General features: G+C 45.4%; 1 protein-coding gene across 7 annotated transcripts in view; it reads right to left on the bottom strand.

Moving 5' to 3' along the window:
- Window positions 1-26,570, bottom strand: part of EML1 (echinoderm microtubule associated protein like 1) — a 194,799-nt gene that overhangs the window by 8,245 nt on the left and 159,984 nt on the right. For 3 of the 7 annotated variants that reach the window (XM_018066342.1, XM_018066339.1, XM_018066343.1), the window contains 12 exons: window positions 24,622-24,751; window positions 19,186-19,335; window positions 18,208-18,277; window positions 14,292-14,405; window positions 13,384-13,479; window positions 11,809-11,943; window positions 10,986-11,085; window positions 9,167-9,321; window positions 6,858-6,983; window positions 6,280-6,411; window positions 2,761-2,828; window positions 131-219 (listed from right to left, as the gene is read on the bottom strand). In XM_018066342.1, coding sequence (XP_017921831.1) covers window positions 131-219; window positions 2,761-2,828; window positions 6,280-6,411; window positions 6,858-6,983; window positions 9,167-9,321; window positions 10,986-11,085; window positions 11,809-11,943; window positions 13,384-13,479; window positions 14,292-14,405; window positions 18,208-18,277; window positions 19,186-19,335; window positions 24,622-24,751 — 1,365 coding nt within the window. The remainder of the gene's footprint in view (window positions 1-130; window positions 220-2,760; window positions 2,829-6,279; window positions 6,412-6,857; window positions 6,984-9,166; window positions 9,322-10,985; window positions 11,086-11,808; window positions 11,944-13,383; window positions 13,480-14,291; window positions 14,406-18,207; window positions 18,278-19,185; window positions 19,336-24,621; window positions 24,752-26,570) is intronic. The other 4 variants (XM_018066345.1, XM_018066340.1, XM_018066344.1 and 1 more) reach the window with 2 other exon arrangements.

Genomic DNA, 26,570 nt, shown 5'->3' with positions numbered 1-26,570 from the left:
AGGTGTCACAATTACATACAGGTGCGCTGTAAATTTCACTCTGGAGGGGGCCTGTGAATGTTTTTCTTTAGAGACATCTATGCAGGGCTCTATCTCTTGGAGTTTTACAGTGAACGGTCCGTATTCTAACCTGGGGAGTAACGCATCACGGAGAGCTGTTCATTTCCATCTGTGTGGACGGTGACCAGGTCTTTCGTTTCTGTGTCAAACACAAACCACCTGCGTAAACATGAGGAAAAGTACAGATCAGCTGCTTAGTGAGAATGTGAAGTCAGACGATGACAGTCACAGCCAGGCTATTAAAAACGATTCAGAGCTTAAAAATGCTCTGTATTTGCTTAACAAGAATGCTTATTCCCAGCTTTCGTGTAAAGAAAATGTCCTGCATGTGAACATTTCCGAAAGAAAGGAGCAGCTGACTGGCTATCATGGGAAAGAATTTAGCTACTGACGTCATGGCAGGGCTCCTCAATGTTAGAGTTTTGTCATTTACATATGAAAGCAGAGAAAACCCTGGGCAGGGAAGATGGACCGGCATCTAACCCCGGGCCTGTGGCCAGAGCAAGCGACAAGGGGGCCACTGTATGAGCTTACCGAGAGATCTGGCCCGGGGCAGGCAGAAAGGGTCCAGCAGGCTGGGGCCAGGACAACCTCAGGGCTGACACAAGCAGAGCTGGGTCAGCCTCTGACCTTCTGCGAAGCTGGTATGCAACCAGCAGGTGAAAGAAATGACTCAGAGGATGGCAGAAGGTTGAGTAGAGGACTGGTCTTTGAATTAAGCTTCTCTGGGCTCAGTTTCCTCAACTGTAAGGTAAGGGCCCAGAATGGCTTTGCAGGCTCAGGATCCAACCAGTCAAATTGTAACTGGACTTGGAAGTGCTCCGAATCCTCTAATTAGGACATGGTGCTTGGTCAGGATGTGAAACAGTGCAGATTGAACTCTCCTGCCCATACGTTCTCAGGTGGCGGCAGGAGTGTTTTCAGGGGTGAAAGGGAACAAGGGCACCCTGCTGCTGCCGTTGCAAACTTTGATGCCATCCATTCATCAGCGTGCCCACCGAGCCAGTGTTGCTATCCACTCCGGGCCCTAATCAGCACCACTCAATAGGGCTGGGTGGCCCCTGACACCTAGATTTGGCTTCTCAGCTTTGCTTCTTTGCGACTTTCTGTGTTAGTGTTAGTCGCTCAGTCGTGTTCGACTGTGCAACACCATTAACTGTAGCCCTACAGGCTCCTGTCTGTGGGATTTTCCAGCCAAGAATATGGGAGTGGGTTGCTATTTTCTTCTCCACATTTATCTTTAATGTGCTATTTAACCTGAACACAGGTCAGAATATAAGCAGCAGAGAGACTGTAGGGACTAGCCACGCCTCTAAACACCGTGTTAAGCTTCCCCATTGAGAGCTAAGCACAGGACCAGGACTAGAGGTGGGGGGAGCATGAACGGAGGGGAGGGATGTAGAGATGTGTGTCCATCCCTCTTCCACCCACAGGACGCTGTCTGTGATTTTGACCGTCTGGCCTCGTTCCATGCTCTGTCCTGCCACAGAGTCAGCATGCAGCTGATGACGATAACTGGCTGGCGGCCATTCATCAGAGCCTGCTTGAGTCAGAAGCTTCAGTGGTCTCTAAGAGAGGTCAGAGGAGTGTGTGTGTGTGTGCATGTATGTGGGCATGCACGCGTGTGTGGCTTTGCAGAATTCATGAAGAATTCTGTTCGATAGGTGCTCAACTCTCAAAATGTTGCCACCTATGACTTATGAGTGGCAACTCTTTCTTTATACGCATGCTACAGTCCTAACAACATAATCTAAGTGGTATGCTCGCTTCTGAAGCAGGTACAATGTACGCTGTACGATATTATGTAAGTTACAAGTGTACAATATAGTGATTCACAATTTGTAAAGCTTATACCCCATTTATCATTATTATAAGATATCGACTATGCTCCCTGTGCTGTATAACACATCCCTGTAGCGACTTTATACTGAACAGTTCCTACTCTTACTCCCCAAGCCCTGGGTGCCCCCTGCCCACTTTCCTGTCCACGAGCGGCACACTCTTTGGAGAGCAGGAAGCACTGATAGTATGTGAATCAAGCTACAGTAAGTGTAGACAGCATCACAGACAATATAGATGCACAATCAAACCTTACAAAACAATGACAATAATAACCACCAAAGCTGCCTACCAGGCAACCCCAGGAGCCGCTTCATATTCTATCTCCCTTAATCATACGTGTTTGGCAAGGCACATATACTGCCACCATTCACAGAGGAAGAAACAAACATAGAGGTCATGTAACTGGCTCAAAGACACACTGCAGTAGGTGGTGACACTGGGATTCAGGCACAGATCTGCCGCCCGGCCTATCGGAGGCACTTGGCAAGTGAGGGTTAGCTGAGTCAAACACGAGGCTCACGGACTGGGCAGTTTTTAAAATTTTGAAAGGCAGCAGGAAAAAGCATCGTAAAACCCTCAATGTTTTGACACCAAGGAGCCCCACAACCGTCTGCGCATGGGGGTGGGGCCTCCTCTGGGAGATGGGACCACAGCCAACTTTAGGTTCTCCCAAGGTCCGAAAAGGGAAGGACCACTGTCTCAGGTTTCACTTCCGAGTTCTGACGTTAATTCCTAGGCAGTCATTAGATGTTGAGCGAGGCAGCCAAGGGCTACCCTGACCAGTCATTGGGGAAACACAGACAACAAGCCTCTTTCCCAGGAACTCTGAAAGCTCACGACACATCAACACGCACTTACCTCCCAGTCAGTGTTCCGACTGCAACCACAGACCCTGAAGGATGAAAACCAGAAGACTGAGCTGGATCCTAAAATGTTGTAAAGGAAGTATAAATTGATGGCCAGACACAGCGCGATTACATAAACACACACACAAGCACAGCTCTAATCCCTAGGGCTACGTGGCCCCATTAAAAAAAAACACCTCTTTTTTTTTTTCTTCAGAGAGGGAAATGCTTCCCTACTTTAATGGAGGTCATGTCTCAAAAATAATACAATTTTATCTTTTTATAATTTTTCTTTCTGTCTTCAGTTTTTTTAAAAAAAAATTTTTGACTTTGTCTCGTGCCAAGAGGTATCTCAGTTCCCCGACCAGGGATTGAACCCACGTCCTTTGCAGTGGAAGCGTGGAGTCCCACGCACTGGACTACCAGGAAAGTCTCTCTCATCCTATCTTCAAAGTAGAAAGTGAAAGTCGCTCAGTGATGTCTGACTCTTTGCGACTCCATGGACTATATAGTCCATGAAATTCTCCAGGCCAGAATACTGGAGTGGGTAGCCTTTCCCCTCTCCAGGGGATCTTCCCAACCCGGGGATTGAACCCAGGTCTCCTGCACTGCAGATGAATTCTTTACCAGCTAAGCCACCAGGGAAGCCCAAGAACACTGGAGTGGGTAGTCTATCCCTTCTCCGGTGGATCTTCCCGACCCGAACTAGGGAATTGAACTGGGGTCTCCTGCAGTGCAGGCGGTTTCTTTACCAACTGAGCTGTGAGGGAAGTCCGTTCTATCTTATATCCTTTCATATCTACAGTAATCAGATGACAGACCAAAAAGACAGGCTCTTGCTCCAAGTCTTGGAAGTCCCTTTGGTTGAGCCCCCATGCTGAATGGGAAGCTTTGCTCCATCTGTCTGGAAATATGACCCCTGCACCCAAGGCCAGCACCGGATGAGCGCCTCCCAGCAGGTGCAGGGCACCTGGCAACCCTCGAGGGCTCTTGAGATGAGCGAGGCACATGCCAGACTTGGCGCCAGGGAGACACGCGCGGGTTCATTACTAACAAGGTGGAGCAAGGCTGACGGGAAAGATAAAGCACAAGGGAGAGGGAGCGCTAGGTGACGTCAGACGGGGAGCTGGGCTGCGGCATCCTGGCGCTGCGGGCCCTTGACTCGGGCCTTCTGGTGCAGGAAGAAGTGCCGCTGGTGAAGGCGGACGTGGACACACCAGTATTTATTTGGATGGGGTCTTAGGGGACAAGAATACGATCAAGGACATAGAAGCAACACAGTTTGGAGCAGAGTGCTGGAGAAGACTTGAGAGCCCCTTCGACTGCAAGGAGATCAAACCAGTCAGTCTTAAAGGAAATTAGTGCTGAGTAGTCATTGGAAGGACTGATGGTAAAGCTGAGGCTCCAATCCTTTGGCCACCTGATGGGAAGAGCCGACTCATTGGTAAAGACCCTGATGCTGCGTAAGATTGAGGGCAGGAGGAGAAGGGGGTGACAGAGGATGAGATAATTGGATGGCACCACCGACTCTATGGACATGAATTTGAGCAAACTCCGGGAGATAGCAAAGGACAGGGAAGCCTAGCAAGGTGCAGTACGTGGGGTCGCAGAGACCTGGACATGACTTAGAAACTGAACAACAACAATAAGGGAGAGTCACTGGTGTCTCAATGCAGGACCTACAGGGTAGGGAACGGGAAACGATATGGACGATGCTAGTAAAGTGGGCTGCATGGCCAGGTCAAGCTCCGTGATCACCAGGAAAGACACAGTGAGACGGACTCTTTCCTTTCACTGAAAAGAGTGATGTGATTGAATCTGTGTTTTAGGTGACTTGGTAGGAGTACTTAGGATGAACTGAAAAAAGAGATTAATCACAGGAAGACCAAGAAAGCAGTAACCCTGGACGTGGAAATGGAGGCACTGAGATGCCACCGGATAAACTGGAAAAAAAAAGAGAGAAAAAGAGACAGGAAGGAAACTGCAGGGACTGATTATATTGTGTGCTAAGTCACTTCAGTCATGTCCAACTTCTTGTGACCCCCATGGACTACAGCCGCCCAGGCTCTTCTGTCTATGGGATTCTCCAGGCAAGAATACTCCAGTGGGTTGCCAATCACTTCTCCAGGGGATCTTCCTGACCCAGGGACCAAACCCACATCTCTTATGTCTCCTGCACTAGCAGGTGGGTTCTTTACCACTAGCACCACCTGGGAAGCCGGATTACATTCCTGCCATGCTTTTCCGAAGTGGGAGCTGTGATGAAGCTCGGGGCCTCCACAGACAGAAATCACGTGCACTGGAGGCTTTACTGTGCAGCTCATTTGAGGCTCGTGACGTTTTGAGAGGAAGATACTTGAGTGCGTCTGCCCAGTCACACGGCCAGTGAGCGAAGGAGCTAGGGCTTAAGATCTTCTTGGTGTTCGGTTTAGCACCCATGCTGTGATGCCAGGCTGGGTGGGTTGACAGTCTGGTGCTGGAGTAGCTGGCAAGGCTCTCAGCCGGGCTGCCATGTGGACCGAGGCTGCAGGGAAGGTCGCTCTCCCGGACCACTGTTGCGGATTCCCGGTTGCCAGCTGTGCACCAACCCCTCTGGTGCCAGAGTCACCTCCCCACGGCCCATCATCCCAGTGTTCAACATCCCCAGTGACCAGTCACCTCCATTCACTTGCAGATTTCCTCCAAAACCGAAGGGCTGAAAATGGACCCAGCACACGAAGTGCCGGCGACTCCACGGGTGTCGAGAGGACTCGTGGCGGGGTCTGCAGAGGGGCTGCCCCTCACCCAGGCTGTCATGTGTCATGAATGGTGCAAGCAACACGGGAGGTGCTATGAATCACTACAGATGCAGCAGAAGACCCTGGCATCGGGTGTGAACCGAGCAGGGTGTAAACACTGATTTGCCAAGCCATCTGACTTCTCTGAGCGCCAATCTCCTAATCACTAAAATCAAGGTTAAAAACTTCACCTTGCAAGGCTGCTGTCAGGATGAGCAGTAACACACTGCAAGGCTCAGTATGCAAACAGTGCTCAGTAAATGCCGACACTGCTGCCTGGCATGTAGGGAGAGGATCCTTCAGCACTCTGATGTACGATCGGAGTTCCTTTTGCAAACTCAGAGATGTGCTGACTTTAAACTTGACCTGTACCATCAAACTCAAAGTGCAGAGATAAACTGGATGCTGTTAGAACAGCTAATCCATTCCCATCAAAGAGGTGTTCTGTAAATAGAATATAGGCTCCTAACAAGGGTTCCTCAGCTTTTCAGCCAGAAGAGACTACACTCAGGAATCCCAACAACCAATCACAAAGGCGTACGTGCTGTCTGAAAAAGCACTGGTAAACTTCAGAAATACATGAATGAGACCCCTTGAGGTGGTGTTTAAAGCAAAGCAATTTGAAGGCGATAAATTAAGTGACACTTTCTTTGGGACAAATTTATACCACCATTAATCTCATGCAAAAAAAAAATAAACCAATGTGTTGCAGATGAATTTTTATAACAAAGATGGACTAGGACATGCAGGCCTACCTCTATAACTTTGTCCCAGATGGGCCGGTGGTCAACAGCATCCCACAGGGTGGCATGCCTGTCGTGCCCACAGGTCAAGAACTGAGGTTTGGAGGCATGGATGGCCAGGCCCCAGAGCTCATCAGTGTGACCCTGCAAAGAACCGAGACAGACGGACGCCCCTGAAACATCACCACCAGCACACGGGGGCCCCACAGAGCACCACGGCTCACTACAGGCTCTGGAACTGTCCCCATCCACTTCTCTTCCTCCCACTGAAGCTGAGGAAGGGAATGTTAATATAAAACACAGGAAGAGTCTCCTCTTCGTAATGCCGTCTTATGAAAGTGAAAGTGTTAGTTGCTCAGTCGTATCCGACTCTCTGTGACCCCGTGAACTGTATAGCCTGCCAGGCTCCTCTGTCCATGGGATTCTCCAGGCAAGAATACTGGAGTGGGTTACCATTCCCTTCCCCAGGGGATCCTCCCAACCCAGGGATTGAACCTGGGTCTCCTGCAATGCAGGCAGATTCTTGGCCATCTGAGCCACCAGGGAGGCCCTGACTTATATTCTACAACATGAAGATGCTTGATGCCTACCTGAGTGATGGGTGTGAAGTCCCCCGACAGCGTCCCCTGCAGAACAAAGTTTCTGGTCGTGCCTATCAATATCACATCGCCTTTTCCTTCGGCCACTGTCCGTATGGGGCCAAACTGTTCTGGAATCTGCATGGAAAAGATTTCAGGTGTCATTTAATTACTAGTTCAAGACATGTGTTTACTTATCATGATAACAGCTCCTATCATAATGACACACACACACACACACACGTAACAAGGAGACAAAGTACTTGAGTGAATGAGCCAAACCCCAAATCTTATGTTTAAACTCCAAACATTTTATATACCTTAAAAGAATGAGCAAGAGTAAGGTTATTAAAAAAAAAAAAAAAGGAACAGCTGGGTGTTCTGTGGTGACTTAGATGGGTGGGATGGGGATGGAGGGGTGGCAGGGAGGTCCAAGAGGAGGGGGCCGTATGTATAGGTGAAGCTGAGTCACTCTGTTATACAGCAGAAAATAACACAATGCTGTAAAGAATTATCCAACTGGAAAAAAAAAACCTACAATGAGGCACTTTTTTTTCTGGACAAAATAAAAAAATAAAAAAGACTACTGGGTACTTTACTCTTTACTTGTTATGACTTCTGATAGCAGAAACAGGTAAAATTTAAGGAGTAAGGAATATGTAACATGCTGTAATAAGAGTTCTTAAAAATTTATTGTAACTTGCAACGGTAAATCCTTTGGCAACTTTATTTAGTTTTGAAATCCACTGCTCATGCTGGTACACATGTGATTAAGTGTTAATAAAAACGATTTCAAAAAACATCATTCAAGGACAATTTGCTATGATAAAATAAGCAGAGTTTCTTGTACTTTTTCAAAAGAACAAAAATCACAGCCTGGGTCGACTCCAGGCACTGTGGTTCTGGGATGGTAAAGAGTGGCCTGTTCTCATACAAACTTTTTACAAGTGGGTTAGCATAGATCTGAGAAAAGATGATAACAATCCATGCTGATAAAGAATTATAAATACTTAAAAATGGTGAGTATCTTCCATAATACTAGATGAGGCTTTGGATTATTTCTTAGGATTCCAATGCTACTTAGGTTCAAAAAAATGCTGGTCAAATATTATTATAAAAAATGCTACCACAATTAAAGTCTCCATGAAAAGAAAGTGATTTCCAAAACTCACTTCCTTCTTTATGAAGAGCAGTAATCAGCAAAACAAAATTCTCACACTGTCAGAGCAAGTGTGATGATGTCATTGTGCTGTGAGCATCTGAATTAGAAAGCTATGGTTTTTCCAGTAGTCATGTGCGGATGTGAGAGTTGGACCATGAGAAAGGCTGAGAGCCAAAGAAATGATGCTTTTGAACTGTGGTGCTGGAGGAGACTCTTGAGAGTCCCTTGGACTGCAAGGAGATCCAATCAGTCCATCCTAGAGGAAGTCAACCCTGGATATCCACTGAAGGACTGATGCTGAAGCTCCAATACTTTGGCCACCTGATACCAAGAGCTGACTCACTAGAAAAGACTCTGATGCTGGAAAGATTGAGGGCAGGAGGAGAAGGGTGTGAAGGAGGATAACATGGTTGGATGGCATCATCAACTCAGTGGACATGAATTTGAGCAAACTCCGGGAGATCGTGAAGGACAGAGGAGCCTGCATGCTGCAGTCCATGGGGTTGCAAAGAGCTGGACACAACTTAGCAATTAAGCAACAATAAACTTCTACAAGGTGACCACACTGTGCTAGAGGGGAAGGCCCTCAACCTTCAGACTGAAGCCAACCTCGAATTCTGTCTGCTCATAATTTCCCAGGGCCTGGGAAAGAAAATTCAGCGTGTAGAAGGAATATTGAATTTCTTGCCTCTGCCTCCTATTAGAGTCCAGGGTTGCTAATTAGGTAATAAGGAGGTGAAAAAAATGCCAAAAGAAGTCAGAGCTCTAGAGACAGTGTTGGTGTTCAGTCACGTTCAAAGCAGATACTCAGAAAATTAGTTCCAAGCGATGATGTCTCCAAAGCAACATGCTGGCAATTACAGGGAAAAGATAATAAATATTTTAAGGATTAATCAAAATGTGGATAATACTCCCTTATAAGATTGGTTCTATGATAATACTCTAGACGTGAAATGTGACCACCTCACATTTTATAAATCGAATTCCATTTTAGTAAACTGCCTTCATGATTTTATATAAGATGTTACCCCATTTAGTAAAATTTTATCAGAACAGTTTTCAAAATGGTAAGCAAAAGATTTCGAACTCATAAGGAAACTGGTTGACATCACAGTTTAAGGTTTAAAACGAGTGTCGGCCGTGTGACGTGCTGTCTCACCTCGGTTTTATGAAGCTTCTGGTAATTTCCATCCCAAGAAATGAGCTTGCGGTCCTTCCCTCCTCCTGACACAAGCGTGCCGTCCCTTAACATACAAAGTGCGAAAATACCGCCCTCGTGGGCCCCTTGAACCGCGTAGCTTATTCGATTTGTACCTAAACACAACGAGAAAACCACACTTAGTTGTCCAAGGGTTCACCTCTGCCCATCTCATTTTTTTGTTTTAAAATGAGATATTATCAGTTAGAACATCAATGCAGTGTGACTCTATAAGGGATTCAATTTCTACATGTTCTCAGAGCACTAGACAAACATGAGACAAACGTGGAGAGAGGAATGGCTACCCACTCCAGTGTTCCTGCCTGGAGAATTCCACGGACAGAGGAGCCTGGTGGGCTACAGTCCACGGGGCTGCAAAGAGTTGGACACGACTAAGCGGCTAACACAGACAGATATGACTGGGTTACTTTCTAATCAAAGAACTCAGGGCGAGGTGGAGGGGAGGATGAACTGGGAGCCTGGAGTCAGCAGATGAAAACGATCACATATTGGATGGATACAGTTCTACTGTAGAGGGGCAGGGAACTGTATTCGATATCCGCTGACAAACCATGATGGAAAAGAATATGAAAAAGAATACACAGGGCTTCCCTGGTGGCTCAGTGGTAAAGAATTCGATAAAGAATTCGCCTGTCAATGCAGGGGACACGGGTTTGATCCCTGGTCCTGGAAGATCCCACGTGCCTCAGAGCAACGAAGCCTGTGCACCCACAACCACTGAAGCCCGGGTGCCTAGACCCTGTGCTCCGCAACAAAAGAAGCGACCGCAGCACAGGAACAGTAGCTCCCGCTCGCCCCAGCTAGAGAATGAAGACTCAGCACGGCCAGAAAAATAATAAAAAGAGGACATATATATATATACACATACATATGTACAACTGAATCTCCTTGCTATATAGCAGAACTTAACAGCATTGTAAACCAACCATACTTCATTAAAATAAATTAAGAAATAATAAAGGAAAACGTGCCAAGATGAAGCATATAGTGTGCTGGGTGTCCCTGGACAAGTGGCCTGATTGCTCTGCCTCAGTTTCCTCCTTTGTGTCATGGGGCTGCTGCTTTTCCACGGCACCGCTTTCAGGGTGCAATGAACCCGTGTGTGTACAGAGCCCGTGGCGTTCAGAGTAGCAGTGGTACTACCAAGGTCACCGTGTTAACCCGACATTACCCCGGGTGCTCTGCTCCTGCCTTCACCCCACAACCCAAACACTGAGACCCTGGAGTACAGAGATGGTGCATTTGCTCTATTTTCCTGGCATGTGGTAACACTCATAACGACTCAACGTGTTTTTGAGTAAGGAGTCCTTCCTATCACACTGTTTGCCCACTGATGCCCACCTGACTCATCTGTATGCCCAGTGCCCGGCACACGGCTTTGGAATCACAATCAACACTCAGTCAACGTCTGCCAAGCGCCATCTGGACCAGAGGAGTTAAACGCTGTAGAGCTAAATAGTCTTCGATGATTTCATCATTACGAGCTGTTATCAGAGCTCCCCATAAAGTGATTAATTCCATTACAACGTCTTGGGCTTAAAGAACCTTTTAAAACAACAGAAGCCAGCAGCTTACTAGTCTCACTTTTCTCTGTCCTAGTTTTTTTGATTCCAAGTTACACACACACACGTATGTAGGTACCTATGTACCTTGGAATCAAATAGTAAACTTGGAAATGATATTAACGGACAATGCTTATGGGATTTGGCTTCTTAGAACATTACCCACAAGAGTCTGCTTGAGGGGCATTGCTTGTTACCTTTTCCCCATACCAGGATGTTGCCACTTGAATCTCCAGTGATGGTGTCACCGTTCTCAGAAAAAGTCACACAGAGGACGAACTTTGGCTTTTCTTGCTTCTGCAGGATGTTTAAAAAAGAATATATATATATATATATATATATGTAAAATCAAGACACCCTTCTGTTTGTTTTAATAACATCGAGACTCACAGGCACCCCAAGCTGGATGGTGTCAGCTGTCGTCACCACACTGCGTGCCCTTCCTTCTCATCCACCATGATGTAAGTTACGCCCTGAGATTATCTGGTCTAAAATATCTGGTACTTACACGGCTGCAGGCAGTTAGAGCAGGGGAGGCTGCTGGAGTGGCTAAGGGGCTGTGTTGCCATGATTACAGTCCGGCCCCGGGATAAAGCAGTCCTCCAACTCAGCCTCTGGGCCCGTAGGGCATCAGGTGCCATGTCGGTGCTCTCATGAGGCCTCAGATGCTGGGCTAAACAGCACCAAGGTTGCCCATCACCCTCGGCAGACTTGCACTGCAGTCTCCTGGTCAGCTTCTTCATTGCTCTTTACAATCAGCAGACCACAGTGAGGGCCGTAGCCCTCGGGCAGTTTTTCCTGGCTCTTCTCCCTGTACTGGTCCTTCCTTATCAGCATCACCAATGTTATCCATGAGGGGCTCCCCAACTCTATCAGGGATCTCCAGGAATAGTCTTTATCATGACACCCCCACTTTGGCCAATTAAATTCTAAGGCTGTGACGCCTCAGAGCTTCCTTAAATGCCAGGGGATCACAAGCACCACTGGTGAAAAATAAAATGAGATGCAATTTCACCTTACCTCAAATAATCCTTGCTTCTTAATAAGGGAGCTTCCTTCTAGCGTCCAGAAGTAGAGGTGGGACTTTCCACAGGTTACGATTATATTGGTGTCGGTGGGGTGGAAATCCGCGGCAAATACAGCTTCATTCGAACACTTTGCACAAAACAGGAGAATCAGATGTCTCAGATCTCTTGAGACACGTAAGGAAATAAATAAAATCTGAACCACAAATAAGTGACTCATCAGGGGTGAGCACCAGGCCTCTTGATACTTTCCCCCCTGAATTCATCTTCTCTAGACACCCCTCCCTGTCTCTTTCCCCCACTGAGCCCTGCGGACAGGACCACAGAGTCTCCTTCTGCACGGGGACTCTCAGGACCTGGCATGGAGCGGGCACACAGCCGTGCTCTGGCTGAAGGAGAGGCTGGGACTTAAGAAGTGCAAGTCTCATCCTCATCGAGTGATGGGAAGGGCCCCGGCACCTGGGTCACATTCAGCTCCCCCACTCCGGGCCCGCTTTGATTGCCGTTTGCCTGGTTCTGATCCCCAGGACTCTGCTGGTGGCTTGGTGACTGAGCCTGGCGTCCAGAAGGGGAGCTGGTTCTTTGGCTATCACTTTACCACCTTCATCCTGCTATCGGTTTTCATGACTTGCACCCTGTTCCCATGAATCTGACCCTGACTGCTCCTTCTCCTTGATAATTCAGTTACACATTCCTAAACCTAGACTGTAACTTGCTCTGATCACTTCCAACCTAAAGACACAGCAAGAACAGAAATACTTGAGCAAAACATAGAAGGCACAGCCATAGCATAAAAACAGGTAAGCTCATGCCTTGCTAGAATACCGTCTGCATCCCACACACACAAGAGAGAGAGCTATGTAAGCCAGGTAATCCACTGGAGCTCGTAATGTCAGGTAGCTCAGGCGACCCAATGGTAGTCCTATGGTTAGGTCAGTAAGGTGTTCTAAGGCTAACGGATGCCAGGGTGAGAAATCTGAAGTCATTTCTATAAAAATAGACCCAATCATGGTTTTAACAGGAGGAAAGCATGAGAGAGTTTAAGGAAACTTCACTGACATGTTGGGAAGTTCAATGGGCCCCTCTGCAGGAAAAGCCCCTCTGGGAGGACCAAGATCTCGCTCCCTCTTCCTGAGTCCACTCAGCTCTGGACAAGCTTCCCTGATCCCCGGATCTGTGACTGGCCCTCCGCCTGGGCAGCGGGCACATCTCACTTGTCACCACCCCGCCAGTACTTCCTTAACACGTGCATGAAAGGGGACCTCAGTATTTGTGGATGATGGAAAGAACAGAGCAAGTAAGTGAGGGAGAAAGTGACCACCGGAGTGATGGAGCGAATTAAAAGGGTGGTGGCTGTAAAGGGTGGTGGACGCGAAATCCTTACAGACGCTGTGAAGAGAAGCAGGAAGCCCACCAGGCCTCGGGAATAAGGGGTAAGGGGCGGGGCCCAAGGGCTTCTAGAGAAGGGGTCCTGCAGGGGGCTGCGGCGGCGACAGAGCCCACGGCTCAGGGGAGACATTTCCACGCGGGAAACGGACGCGGTGGCCCCGCAGCAGGCGTGCTCACAGACCTTGACGTCTGCCAGCCTCTCTTCCTTCTGCCAGTCCCACACAGACAGCACGTGGTCGTTGGAGTCGTCCACCGCACAGAGGTTGCTGCCTCCATTCTAGGAAAAAAGGAGGTATTCACAGTAAGACTACACTTGAGAATAAACCAGACTGAGCGTGGTTAAAAAGGAACGTAATTTTATTTTTAATCACGAGTCTGCTACATCTTTATTAAAGTGTATTTACCCATCACTGTTGAGACATGCTTAGGACTTGGGCAGACAGATGGTGGGGACAGGGGAATGTGGGGGTTAACAGGCACAGGAGCAGGAGGGAGCAGTCTGGGGGGACTTCAATATCGCTTCCGTTAGACCTAGCCTCCCAGGGGCTGCAGAGCTCTTGCACTGGAGGAGACAAGTGTCTGCAGCTCCGGGGCACAGGGCACGGGGCTGGTTATCACAAGGTTGTGTAAGGGCACAGGTGCTGGGGGTGAGGCACAAGGCAAACTGATGTGAACACGTACGTGTTTCTGACTGGCTGAACTAGTGCTTCAAAGGGCGGTTCATCCTGGGGAAGCCTGGGGACCATGAGGCCCCTCCATCCCCTGCTTATGGCCAGGCACTGGGTGGGGATGGCACAGACAGGCAGGGGAAATTCAAGGCCAGGGGAAGCAAGACTGCTCTGTGAGCCTGAGACAGTGCAGTCGCAGGGCCTCTTCTCATCACCATGGAAACGTCTGACTGGGAGCGTGTGGGACCAAGCATGTGCTCCCTCTGACTGAGGGGGCCTGGCAAGCGGGAGGTTTCAGAGTTCAGATCTGGACACACACCTGGGAAGGTATGGGCGTGTTAACCTCTTCCTCTTCAACCTTGAGCTGAGTCTCTGCCCCCTGTGGGGACAAAGCTGCAAGACCCACGGGGTTCACACTTACAGATTTTGAGAATGCGATACAGGTGACGGCCCGGTCGAAAAACCCGATTCCGATGACATGCAGCGTATTCAACGTCACGGAATCCCAGATGCGCACATGTGGGGGTAACTGCTGCTTCGGAAGAAAATGCTGGGTCACTCGTCGTGCTGGGTCTACAAATTTACCTTTGTATTGACGCTACTTCTACTTTGCCAAAAGTCTTTTTTTTAATGCTATTTCCCCCCAGGTCTCTGTTTTATCCTTTTATTTTGTAAGGCTTTATTTCAAATCAGTTTGACATTTACATGCAAATTATTAGAGTAATTTTTTTTTTTTTTGGCTATACCACACGGCCTGTGGGATCTTAGTTCCCTGACCAGGGACTGAACCCATGCTCCCTGCATTGGAGGTACAGTCTTAACCATGGGGCCACCAAGGAAGTCCCAAAAGTGTTTTTTTTTAAATGCACCTAAGACTCTGTGTTTTCACAATACATAAAATGTTCCCAATATCTCACAATAAACTGGAAAATTCTGAAAGAGATGGGAATACCAGACCACCTGACCTGCCTCTTGAGAAGTCTATATGCAGGTCAGGAAGCAACAGTTAGAACTGGACATGGAACAACACACCGGTTCCAAAATAGGGACAGGAGTACGTCGGGGCTGTATATTGTCACCCTGCTTATTTAACTTCTATGCAGAGTAAACCATGAGAAATGCTGGGCTGGATGAAGCACAAACTGGAATCAAGATTGCCAGGAGAAATATCCATAACCTCAAATATGCAGATGATACCACCCTTATGGCAGAACGTGAAGAACTAAAGAGCCTCTTGATGAAAGTGAAACAGGAGAGTGAAAAAGTTGGCTTAAAGCTCAACATTCAGAAAACGAAGATCATGGCATCTGGTCCCATCACTTCATGGGAAATAGATGGGGAAACAGTGAAAACAGTGGCTGACTTTATTTTTCTGGGCTCCAAAATCACTGCAGATGGTGATTGCAGCCATGAAATTAAAAGACGCTTACTCCTTGGAAGGAAAGTTATGACCAACCTAGATAGCATGTTCAAAAGCAGACTTTACTTTGTCAACAAAGGTCTGTCTAGTCAAGACTATAGTTTTTCCAGTAGTCATGTATGGATGTAAGAGTTGGACTATAAAGAAAGCTGAGTGCCAAATAATTGATGCTTTTGAACTGTGGTGTTGGAGAAGACTCTTGAGAGTCCCTTGGACTGCAAAGAGATCCAACCAGTCCATCCTAAAGGAAAATCAGTCCTGGGTGTTCATCGGAAGGACCAATGTTGAAGCTGAAACTCCAATATTTTGGCTACCTGATGCGAAGAGCTGACTCATTTGAAAAGACCCTGATGTTGGGAAAGATTGAGGGCAGGAGGAGAAGGGGATGACAGAGGATGAGATGGTTAGATGGTATCACCGACTCAATGGACATGAGTTTGGGTAAGCTCCGGGAGTTGGTGATGGACAGGGAGGCCTGGCATGCTGAGGTTCATGGGGTCACAAACAGTCGGACATGACTGAGCGACTGAACTGAACTGAACTGAATATCTTCAGGAGGTCATGGCTCCTGTGGCCAATTTAGCTGTAGGGGAGGTCTACCAAGTTTTAGGGGCTTCTCTGGTGGCTCAGATGGTAAAGAATCTGCCTGCAATGCAGGAGACCCAGGTTGGATACTTGGGTGGGGAAGATCCCCTGGAGAAGGGAATGGCAACCCACTCCAGTATTCTTGCCTGGAGAATTCCATGGACAGAGGAGGCTGGCAGGCTACAGTCCATGGGGCCACAGAGTCAGACACAAATGAGCAACTAATACCAAGTTTCAAACTTCCAACAGTCGATTCTTGATAACTGTCCCACAGGAACTGATATTCCCATTTGTATATCTAAAGCATCTGAATTTTAAAACTGAAAAATGACAAAGAAAATGGAGTCTCATGTAAGGGTTATTCTTTTAAAGTCTGTATTGCCACTAAGGGGTAAGCATGTTTAAATTCATCATGATGACTACCACCAGTGGTATTAAGAACTTCACATTCTTGGGCCCCACAGGAAATTGATAATACACAAATACAAACTTAGAATGGTTATGATTAGTTCAAAACTTTCTCAGCTATGCTAATTTTCCTCTTCCTTAATAGAAGAAAGCATCACAGAATCACCAGCAGATTTATCAAGAAAAGGACTAGCTTTGTACAACGGGCAGCGGAACTGGGTTCTAGTCTGGATTTGTCTCTAAGCAGCTGGATGTTCGCAGACAGTCACTTGGCCTCTCTGGACTTCACTTGTAAATGGAAAGGAATAGCTCAGCTATTCAGAGGGCTCTAAGGTTCCATCTAGTCAAGGCTATGGTTTTTCCAGTAGTCATGTATGGATGTGAGAGTTGGACTGTGAAGAAGGCTGAGCGCCGAAGAATTGATGCTTTTGAACTGTGGTGTTGGAGAAGACTCCTGAGAGTCCCTTGGACTGCAAGGAGATCCAACCAGTCCATTCTGAAGGAGATCAACCCTGGGATTTCTTTGGAAGGAATGATGCTAAAGCTGAAACTCCAGTACTTTGGCCATCTCATGCGAAGAGTTGACTCATTGGGAAAGACTCTGATGCTGGGAGGGATTGGGGGCAGGAGAAGAAGGGGACGACAGGGGATGAGATGGCTGGATGGCATCATTGACTCGATGGACGCGAGTCTGAGTGAACTCCGGGAGTTGGTGATGGACAAGGAGGCCTGGCGTGCTGCGGTTCATGGGGTCACAAAGAGTCGGACACGACTGAGCGACTGAACTGAACTGAACTGAACTGAAGGTTCTGATTGCATTTCAAGGCCAGAAACTGAAATACACAGTTCATCCACTAGAGGGAGGAACATTTAACATTAAAAAAAAAAAAAGACGACGACTCTTCCCTGTGTGCTTACAGAATAGCAGCCTGATTTCCATTGTTCCTGTTACCTCCTTTCAAGTGTAGGATTTTAATGGAAAATACCATAAATATTTAAATTTTGATGTTATTAAAATACTTCCTGGAAAATGGTAGCACTCATGATAAAAATGGAAATACTTAATGTAATTAGTTTCAGATTATACATTGTGCATTGATAGACTATACAAAAACAGACATCAGAAAAGTTACTAGATGTTTTGGATAAAACATAACAATGACCACAGATTGCGGTAAATAAGTGGAAGCCAGTTTTGAATTGCTGTATTTGCCAAATTATACTAGCTCCTTCTCTGATTCCTTAAAACAAAAACTGAAGTCTTTGCTCATAAAATTTTGCAAAAATCCTTCCAGCAGCCCTTGTGGATGACATATAGACACAAACTCCATGTATTAAAGTCATGATAACAAGGGACTCATTCACTGAAGAGGCAAAATGCCCCACAGTCAAATGATAATTTTTCAGGATTCTAACTTAACATGTTAATGTTTATCACGTGAGTAAATAAGTATCGGAAGAATTAATGACTACTTAGGCAAGACCAATGCTATTTAAAAATTAGCTGAACTGAACATGAGCTCAAGGGTTTTTTTATTTTAAGGTCAGTGTAATAATTTTCATTTGCAATAAAAATGCAAATTGAGGGATTCAATTCAAATTTGAGCTTCCCAGGTGGTGGTGCTAGTGGTAAAGAGCCCACCTGGCAATGCAGGAGATGTAGGAGACACGGGTTCGATCTCTGGGTGGGGAAGATCTCCTGGAGGAGGGAATGGCCACCCACTCCAGTATTCCTGCCTGGAGAATCCCACAGAGGATCCTGGTGGGCTACAGTCCGTGGGGTTGCAGAGTTGGACACGACTGAAGCAACCGAGCATGCACAATCACAGACATTATATCTAAGCAGGCGTATTCATCAGCAAAATATTTTCAAAACAATCATTTTGTGTTACCAGTTCATTACAAAAATGAAAAGATCACTCACTTTTCCATCCTTGGACGTGCCTGCAACTTGTCCTGTGGCTATTGTGACCCTATCGGGGTGAACTGCAAGGCTAAAAAGAGATCTTCATAAAACATCTGTTCTTAGGTAAGTCCCAACTCAAGTTTTCATAGTTTCATTTACCTATATTAATAATGTGTCTATATTGATTAAACATTCAGACTGCGAAAAAAAAAAACTCAAAGAAAACACAAAACATCTACTCTTTTAAAGGTAAGCTTCACTTTTCCCTTGCTCAAATATACTCTGGTCAAAAATTTAAATGTGAGAAATATACAGTGTCCAACTTCTTACACACTCTTGATAAATTCTCTGAGCTTCCAAAGACCTTAGACAATTGGTACATATTTCATTTCTTTATCTATGGGGAATTACCAAACTCAAGGGAAAAGCATCGTGATTGGGAAATACCACTTCGATCTCAGAATTGCTTAATTAGTGTACGGTCATTATTAAGAAGTCATTTTGAGTCCATCAAACAGCAAAGACATCACCTTTTTTTCAACAGGATTTTTATAACTGATCAGGGACTTGGGACAAATAGAAATAACATAAACCCATCTACTCATCCACCCATCTTTCCAAGATATAAAATCATTACCAAAGGTATAAATGAATTATAGGAATAGCAGACCCAGCCAGAAACAAGAGGCAAAACATTTTTTTTTATTAAACACTGTACACCCGGATTAGAAGCCATTACCACGAGAAGACCTCCAGATAGGGGAGCTATTTGTTTACGTAACACGGCTGTTTAAGACAATGTGTCACGAGAATAGAAAACCAAAGAATGGGTCTTAGGGCACCAGGGAGCCAGAAGACAGGCCAGAGCACAAACAAGAGCTGTTCTCAAAGACCCCGCTTTCTCAGCTCTCTCTGCTTCTCTGTGGTTCTATCCATCATGGAACCCTTTCTGCCGATACCCTTCGCAAGGCACAGGCATCGGTTTGGAGGACTCACCACTTCACGTCGTCATTATGGCCCGCGTAATGCCTCTGAAGCTGCTCCTCCACGTTGTACAGCACAACCACCGACGCGATGAAATAGACAGTCTCGCCCGTCGGGAGCAAGTACAGGTTATTACGGCAGTCTCGACCCCTGTACCCGTAGCTTCGTGTACGTCAAGATAAAACTTGCCTTCTTTTAGGAGCTAACAAAACATCAGCTTTCTTCAGCTGGCACAGGGACTGCATTTCTATGTGACTGTTACCATCAATTTCACTAATTTAAAGAAGACTAAATTTGAAATAATCCGTGCCAAATATTCAATACATTGGACCCCCTCAATAGGCAGGCAATAAAGTTGCAAATGGTAATTGATGTAGTGGTAATTGCTGATATTTTTTTTAACAATACAAAGGTGTGGGTTTTTTGAAAGTATGTATTATAATATGACCTGGTAGCTCAGCTGGTAAAGAATTTGCCTGCAATGAGGGAGACCCCAGTTTGATTCCTGGGTCGGGAAGATCCGCTGGAGAAGGGATAAGCAACCTACTCCAGTATTCTTGGGCTTCCCTGGTGGCTCAGCTGGTAAAGAATCCGCCTGTGATGCGGGGGACCTGGGTTCGACTCAGCTGGATGAAACATGGTGATTTGCTGTTCTCCTGCTAACAGGAAGTGGATCAGACACTTGTGTAATAACTAGGAAGTGAACTCCTCAATCTGGCGTTATCAGTCACGGATCCAGGAAATCCGTGGCCAGGGCCTACACTGCTTTGCTGAGCTGCTGAAATCTTACATGGATGCGTTTTCCTCACACCTAGGCGGGGTTTAAATCTTTCCCAAGCTGGTCTCCTGAAAGGCCAGTGACCATAACATTCTGTTAGAGGTACTATCCTGACTGTAGAATCAAAGACACCTGAAGGGTGACTAGACACTAATTCCCCAAGAATGCTGGGCTACTCTGCTCATGTTTTTCTCTTTCCTTTCTTCTGCCTCTCTTGCGTACCATTTATTCTAGTCACCCCACCACTTGCTGAGACCTGCTGGACCATGACCACAGTCTAGAATGCGTCCACTTGCCGTCTTGAATCTAACTTTTAAAGCCAAGGGCTTGCTTCTGGAACTGGAATTTAAAGGAAGAACAGGGCCACTGAGTCTTGTCACCTTTGAACTCTCCACGTTATCGTCATCCTGAGGCACACACCTGCTACAGGGGACCTGAAACTGCCGTCACGCTGGGGCGAAGGAGAGAGGCTCAGCCTGGTTCTAGAATCATGGCTGGGAGATTACTTGAATCCTCTTATGGTCAGTGGCTTCTGTAGCTTGTTTGGAAAACGAAACATATCTGACGGTGTCGTGTGCGTGCAGGCATTCCCAGTTGTGTCCGACTCTTTGCAACCATGTGGACTGCAGCCCACCAGGCTCCTCTGCCTGTGGGATTTTCCAGGCAACAATACTGGAGAGGGTTGCCATTTCCTACTCCAGTGGATCATCCTGACCCAGAGATCAAACCCAAGTCTCTGGCGTCTCCTGCATTGGCAGGTGGATTCTTTAGCACTCAGTTCAGTTCAGTTCAGTCACTCAGTTCTGTTCGACTCCTTGAGACCAGCAGGAGCTCACCCAAACTCATGTGCATCGAGTTGGTGATGCCATCCAGCCATCTCATCCTCTGTTGTCCCCTCCTCCTCCTGCCCCCAATCCCTCCCAGCATCAAGGTCTTTTCCAATGAGTCAACTCTTTGCATGAGGTGGCCAAAGTATTAGAGTTTCAGCTTCAGCATCAGTCCTTCCAATGAATATCCAGGACTGATCTCCTTTAGGATAGACTGGTTGGATCTCCTTGCAGTCCAAGGGACTCTCAAGAGTCTTCTCCAACACCACAGTTCAAAACCATCAATTCTTCGGCGCTCAGCTTTCTTCACAGTCCAACTCTCACATCCATACATGACCACTGGAAAAACTGTAGCCTTGGCTAGACAGACCTTTGTTGGCAAAGTAATGTCTCTGCTTTTGAATATGCTATCTAGGTTGGTCATAACTTTTCTTCCAAGGAGTAAGTGTCTTTTAATTTCATGGCTTCAGTCACCATCTGCAGTGATTTTGGAGCCCCAAAAAATAAAGTCTGACACTGTTTCCACTGTTTCCCCATCTATTTGCCATGAAGTGATGGGACCAGATGCCATGATCTTCGTTTTCTGAATGTTGAGCTTTAAGCCAACTTTTTCACGCTCCACTTTCACTTTCATCAAGAGGCTTTTAGTTCCTCTTCACTTTCTGCCATAAAGGTGGTATTATCTGCATATCTGAGGTTATTGATATTTCTCTAGGCAATCTTGATTCCAGCTTGTGTTTCTTCCAGTCCAGCGTTTCTCCTGATGTACTCTGCATATAAGTTAAATAAGCAGGATGACAATATACAGCCTTGATGTACTCCTTTTCCTATTTGGAACCAGTCTGTTGTTCCATGTCCGGTTCTAACTGTTGCTTCCTGACCTGCATACAGATTTCTCAAGAGGCAGGTCAGGTGGTCTGGTATTCCCATCTCTTTCAGAATTTTCCATAGTTTATTGTGATCCACACAGTCAAAGGCTTTGGCACAGTCAATAAAGCAGAAATAGATGTTTTTCTGGAACTCTCTTGCTTTTTCCATGATCCAGTGGATGTTGGCAATTTTATCTCTGGTTCCTCTGCCTTTTCTAAAACCAGCTTGAACATCTGGAATTTCACAGTTCACGTATTGCTGAAGCCTGGCCTGGAGAATTTTGAGCATTACTTTACTAGCGTGTGAGATGAGTGCAATTGTGTGGTAGTTTGAGCATTCTTTGGCATTGCCTTTCTTTGGGATTGGAATGAAAACAGACCTTTTCCAGTCCTGTGGCCACTGCTGAGTTTTACAAATTTGCTGGCATATTGAGTGCAGCACTTTCACAGCATCATCTTTTAGGATTCAAAATAGCTCAACTGGAATTCCATCACCTCCACTAGCTTTGTTCGTAGTGATGCTTTCTAAGGCCCACTTGACTTCACATTCCAGGATGTTTGGCTCCAGATGAGTGATCACACCATAGTGATTATCTGGGTCGTGAAGATCTTTTTTGTACCGTTCTTCTGTGTATTCTTGCCACCTCTTCTTAATATCTTCTGCTTCTGTTAGGTCATTACCATTTCAGTCCTTTATTGAGCCCATATTTGCATGAAATGTTCCCTTGGTATCTAATTTTCTGTTGTTTTCCTCTGTTTCTTTGCATTGATTGCTGAGGAAGGCTTTCTTATCTCTCCTTGCTATTCTTTGGAACTCTGCATTCAGATGCTTACATCTTTCCTTTTTGCTTCTCTTCTTTTCACAGCTATCTGTAAGGCCTCCTCAGACAGCCATTTTGCTTTTTTGCATTTCTTTTCCATGGGGATGGTCTTTACCATAAGCACCACCTAGAAAACCCTCTGACTATGTTAAGTGGCTATATTGTTTCAAGTATTAAGCAGTATGAGGTTATAAATCCTATTCTAAGAGGAAAAAAAGTTGAGTTTTGACATTCCTTATATTTTAAAGTATTTAAAAAGAAAATTTGCAGATACTGGTAAATGATTTTCATGTCTCAGTTATAAACCAATTCTGAGTTTACTGCTTATTGTAAACTGGCAGCTATGTATTTCACTTAAAACATTTTTTTTTTACATTATAAAAAATACCTGTAAAAGGTGTGAACAGTATACATGTATATATGAAGTTACCTGGTTGTCTAGTGGTTAGCTCTCTGGGCTCTCACTGCCGTGGAAAGTGAAAGTATTAGTCGCTCACTTGTGTCTGACTGCGACCCCATGGACTGCAGCCTGCCAGGCTCCTCTGTCCATAAAATTCTCTGGCAAAGAATATTGGAGTGAGTTGCCATTCCCTTCTCCAGGGGATCTTCCTGACTCAGGGATGGAACCCAGGCCTTCTGCATTGCCGGCAGATTCTTTACCATCTGACCCACCAGGGAAGCTCATGTATCTATATATATCAATCGATAAAAGGTAACAAATTTAGGTCCTCCTTGTTCTAACCATCCACAGCTTCTCAGGGCCAATAACCTGTTAAGACTTTAGCATATATGCTTCCAACGCTTGAAAACTATTTCCGAGCGAAACACCACTTGAACTTGGACGTGAAAACCCACCATTTATCTGCTGCAAATCCCACTGGTTCCCACCTTTTAAAACATGAGTTGGGAGCAGGTTGAACAACTCTGTCTTGAATAATGTGTTTCAGATTTGATTTAACCAGTTCAAACAATCAGTGACCTAAAGAAGAATGGGGTCCCTTTTCACGTGTCAATACAGACAGCAAAATGGGTGCAGGTGAACACTTGGCGGCACCTGAATCCAAAAAAAAAAATTGTTTTGAGAAATTTAGGTACAGAAATAATTGCAAGAAATTTCCAAGGAATATGACTTTATAACTTCGAACAGTAATTCTTCTAACTGAAATAACAATAGCTTCAGTTTAAACCAACTTCATGTCATTTGTTGTGAGGGTTTGGCATTAAACTGGTATTCAATAAATAGCTGTTTGAGGGTGAAGAAAGGATTTTTGTTCTTTGTCTTAAAGTCTTCATGGACTGGATGGTGGCCTCTGTGGGTTTCTAAAGTAAAACAAAATAGTAAAATAAAAAAACAAAAAAACAAAACACAACACTTCACCCTCTTTCACAGGCTCGATTTCTTGATTTCTGTCCTTTTATTCCCTCCTTGGTACTTCATTCATTTTCCCAAGCCTCATATTATGAAGATTCTAGCAGCTTTATTTCAAGAATGCTAGTCATGTGGCTGACTCAGGTTTCTGTGGCCCGGATTTTGTGAGAGCGTTTTCCTTTTTCCCAGTGGTATTATGTTGATGCTACATGTCCGTTTAACTGAAGCCATACATTGTATTGTATTCCTTTCATTTAGTACTGAGTCCATACTCATGTTCAATTAGTCACTGTTTCTTAAGGTTTGTTTGGTTTTTTTTTTGCCTTTTTAAATTGATGTATAGTTGATAGTGTTCTTGCCTGGAGAATCCCAGGGACGGTGGAGCCTGGTGGGCTACCGTCTATGGGGTCGTACAGAGTCGGACACGACTGAAGCGACTTAGCAGTAGCATAGTTGATCCCACCCTGTGGCACGTGGGATCTTAGTTCCTCAATCACAGATTGAACCCATACCCCCTGCATTGGAAGGCAAAGTCTTAACCCCTGGACTACCAGGAAAGTCCCTAGTCACTGTTAACTTGAAGTTAAGATTCCCAAGGTTGGCCAAAGCCCTGCTTGGTTGAGGTGGAATGCCAGTCCTTCCTTCCAGGGAGTCCCTCTTTCTTTCTTTGGGTTTAAAAACTTTTTGCCGTCATGGTTTAGTTTTATGGGTTTCTACAACTTAATTTCAATAAACGCACTCATCAACTGATGACTTCAGGTCAGACTTAATGAATAAAGGATACACCCATTCCAGCTTCAGTCTCTTGGTTGGCAGTTCTACTTTTGCTTCCAAATTGTAAGAATCCACTTGATCTTTGGGCATGTACATGGTAACAGGGCGTCCACGAAGAAACATTTTTACATATCCTTCTTCTATGAAGAGAACAAAGACATCAGTAAGACACCTTGGTGCCTCGGGTACCTGAAAAAAAGTTATATTTTCTCCATCCTTTCAATGCAAAAGTAGAAACGTTGCCCTTTATGTCATTTCTGATTAAAATCCTAGGGAAAACTAACTAAAACACAAACAGTTTGAAACAAAAATGTTCACCTTGTTTGCCTTTGACATTCTGCTTACTTAAATAACGTGAGAAATTATAATAGGCAGAAAATAATTAGATTCCAATAATTATTTTCCATGAGAGATTTTAGTGCCTATAGGTTCTTTATCATCAGGAGGGGGAAAATGCCACCCCAAAAAATTACAACTAACACAAGAAATCCACTTAAATTTTTTTTTATTGAGTTCAATGGATATACAATTGCAGTATCAAAATTCATAAAATACCTTTCAATATTTAAATTGGTTTGTTATAGTGCAATGTAAAAATGTGTCTTTATGTATCTTTCACACTGGATAATTCAAGTGTAAAGGGCACAAAACCGGCAGAAGTACATGCTGGGATGCATGCAAAAAGGAAAATGCTCAAAGAAAAGCTAGAAATAGAAAAGAAAAGAACAAAAGACCCATTAGAGAGAGAAGCTGGGGAATAAACCTTTCTAGAACAAACATTTTTATAACAAAATAACTTCTGAATCTTTAATAAATTATAGGGATGAAAGTAAAATCCACTAATACATCAACAAGGGGCCACTCCTGAACTTTAAACAAAAACAAACAATATAGGGTTTTCTGGCTACAGTTTTCAAGATATAATAAGGCCAAAGAAAATGTCTTGTGAGCTCTTGATGAATTCTGTTTGGATTCAGAACTCACTGCATTCTGATGCTTCACTGCAGATCAAAGAACTGGGCCCCTTAGTGGCGTTTAAATTGGGCAGTTGGGGCTGTACCATAACTCAACAGAAAAATTATGCCCAGAGAGGAAACTGCTAAGGAAGTCATAAAATAATTATAATGTTGTAAGTACCACATTCACGAATTAGTTTTATAAGCCTTATTCCTGAGGATTTTCAGATAAAGCCACATGCAATATTGCCTAAAAATTGAGAGGCCATTGCGCTTTTACGGTGTGCGTGCAATCCAGGTCTTAAATGCATGCATGTGACACATTCTTCACTCTGCATACTAAATCTGACTTTTAAGTAAAAATCAACATGTGTTCACTCTTGCACAGTGTGCCAGCTGCCGTGTTCTGTGATGCTCCTGTGAGAGTGCTCCTCACTAGGCTCCATCCTCCCCAGTTCCACTGGGAGGAGCCCATCTGAGATTCCCCAGGGCTGCAGGCTTTTGTACGGACCCCACCCCCTACCCTGGTCATCGTAGCTACCAAACCCATGAAGGCCCACACTGGATTCAGGATCCTTCTGCTCACCTAACTGCTGGACCCAGTGCTCTAAATGCCCTGCCCCCTCTTCCCGTATATGACATCACTGGCCACAACTGCCCCCCACCCCGGGGGTCCTTCTCTGTCTCTGCCACCTACACACCCACCCGCTCTGTGAACCTACCCATGCTCGCCTCACCCGGCCCCTTCCCTTCCTTCATCCCTCAACCAAATCTCAGCTCTTCAGACGGTGTGGCCATCACAGCTGAAGACCCTAAAAACACTCAGTAGATCAATGGAAGAGGGACAAAGAGGGGCGGGTGTGATGGCTTAAATGACAAGTGATTCCATGAATTCTCTTTGTAAGAGGGGAATCACGGAATGCAGATTCAGAATAAAGGGAATATAATGTCACCCTGCAGCACACATCAAAAGCCTTGTACGGGTGTATGCAATTCATACAGA

Source organism: Capra hircus, chromosome 21 (genome assembly GCF_001704415.2).
Source record: "Capra hircus breed San Clemente chromosome 21, ASM170441v1, whole genome shotgun sequence".
NCBI classification, from domain to species: Eukaryota; Metazoa; Chordata; class Mammalia; order Artiodactyla; family Bovidae; genus Capra; species Capra hircus.
Note: the sequence above shows the minus strand (reverse complement) of the source record. Positions and strands in the feature narration are given on the sequence as shown.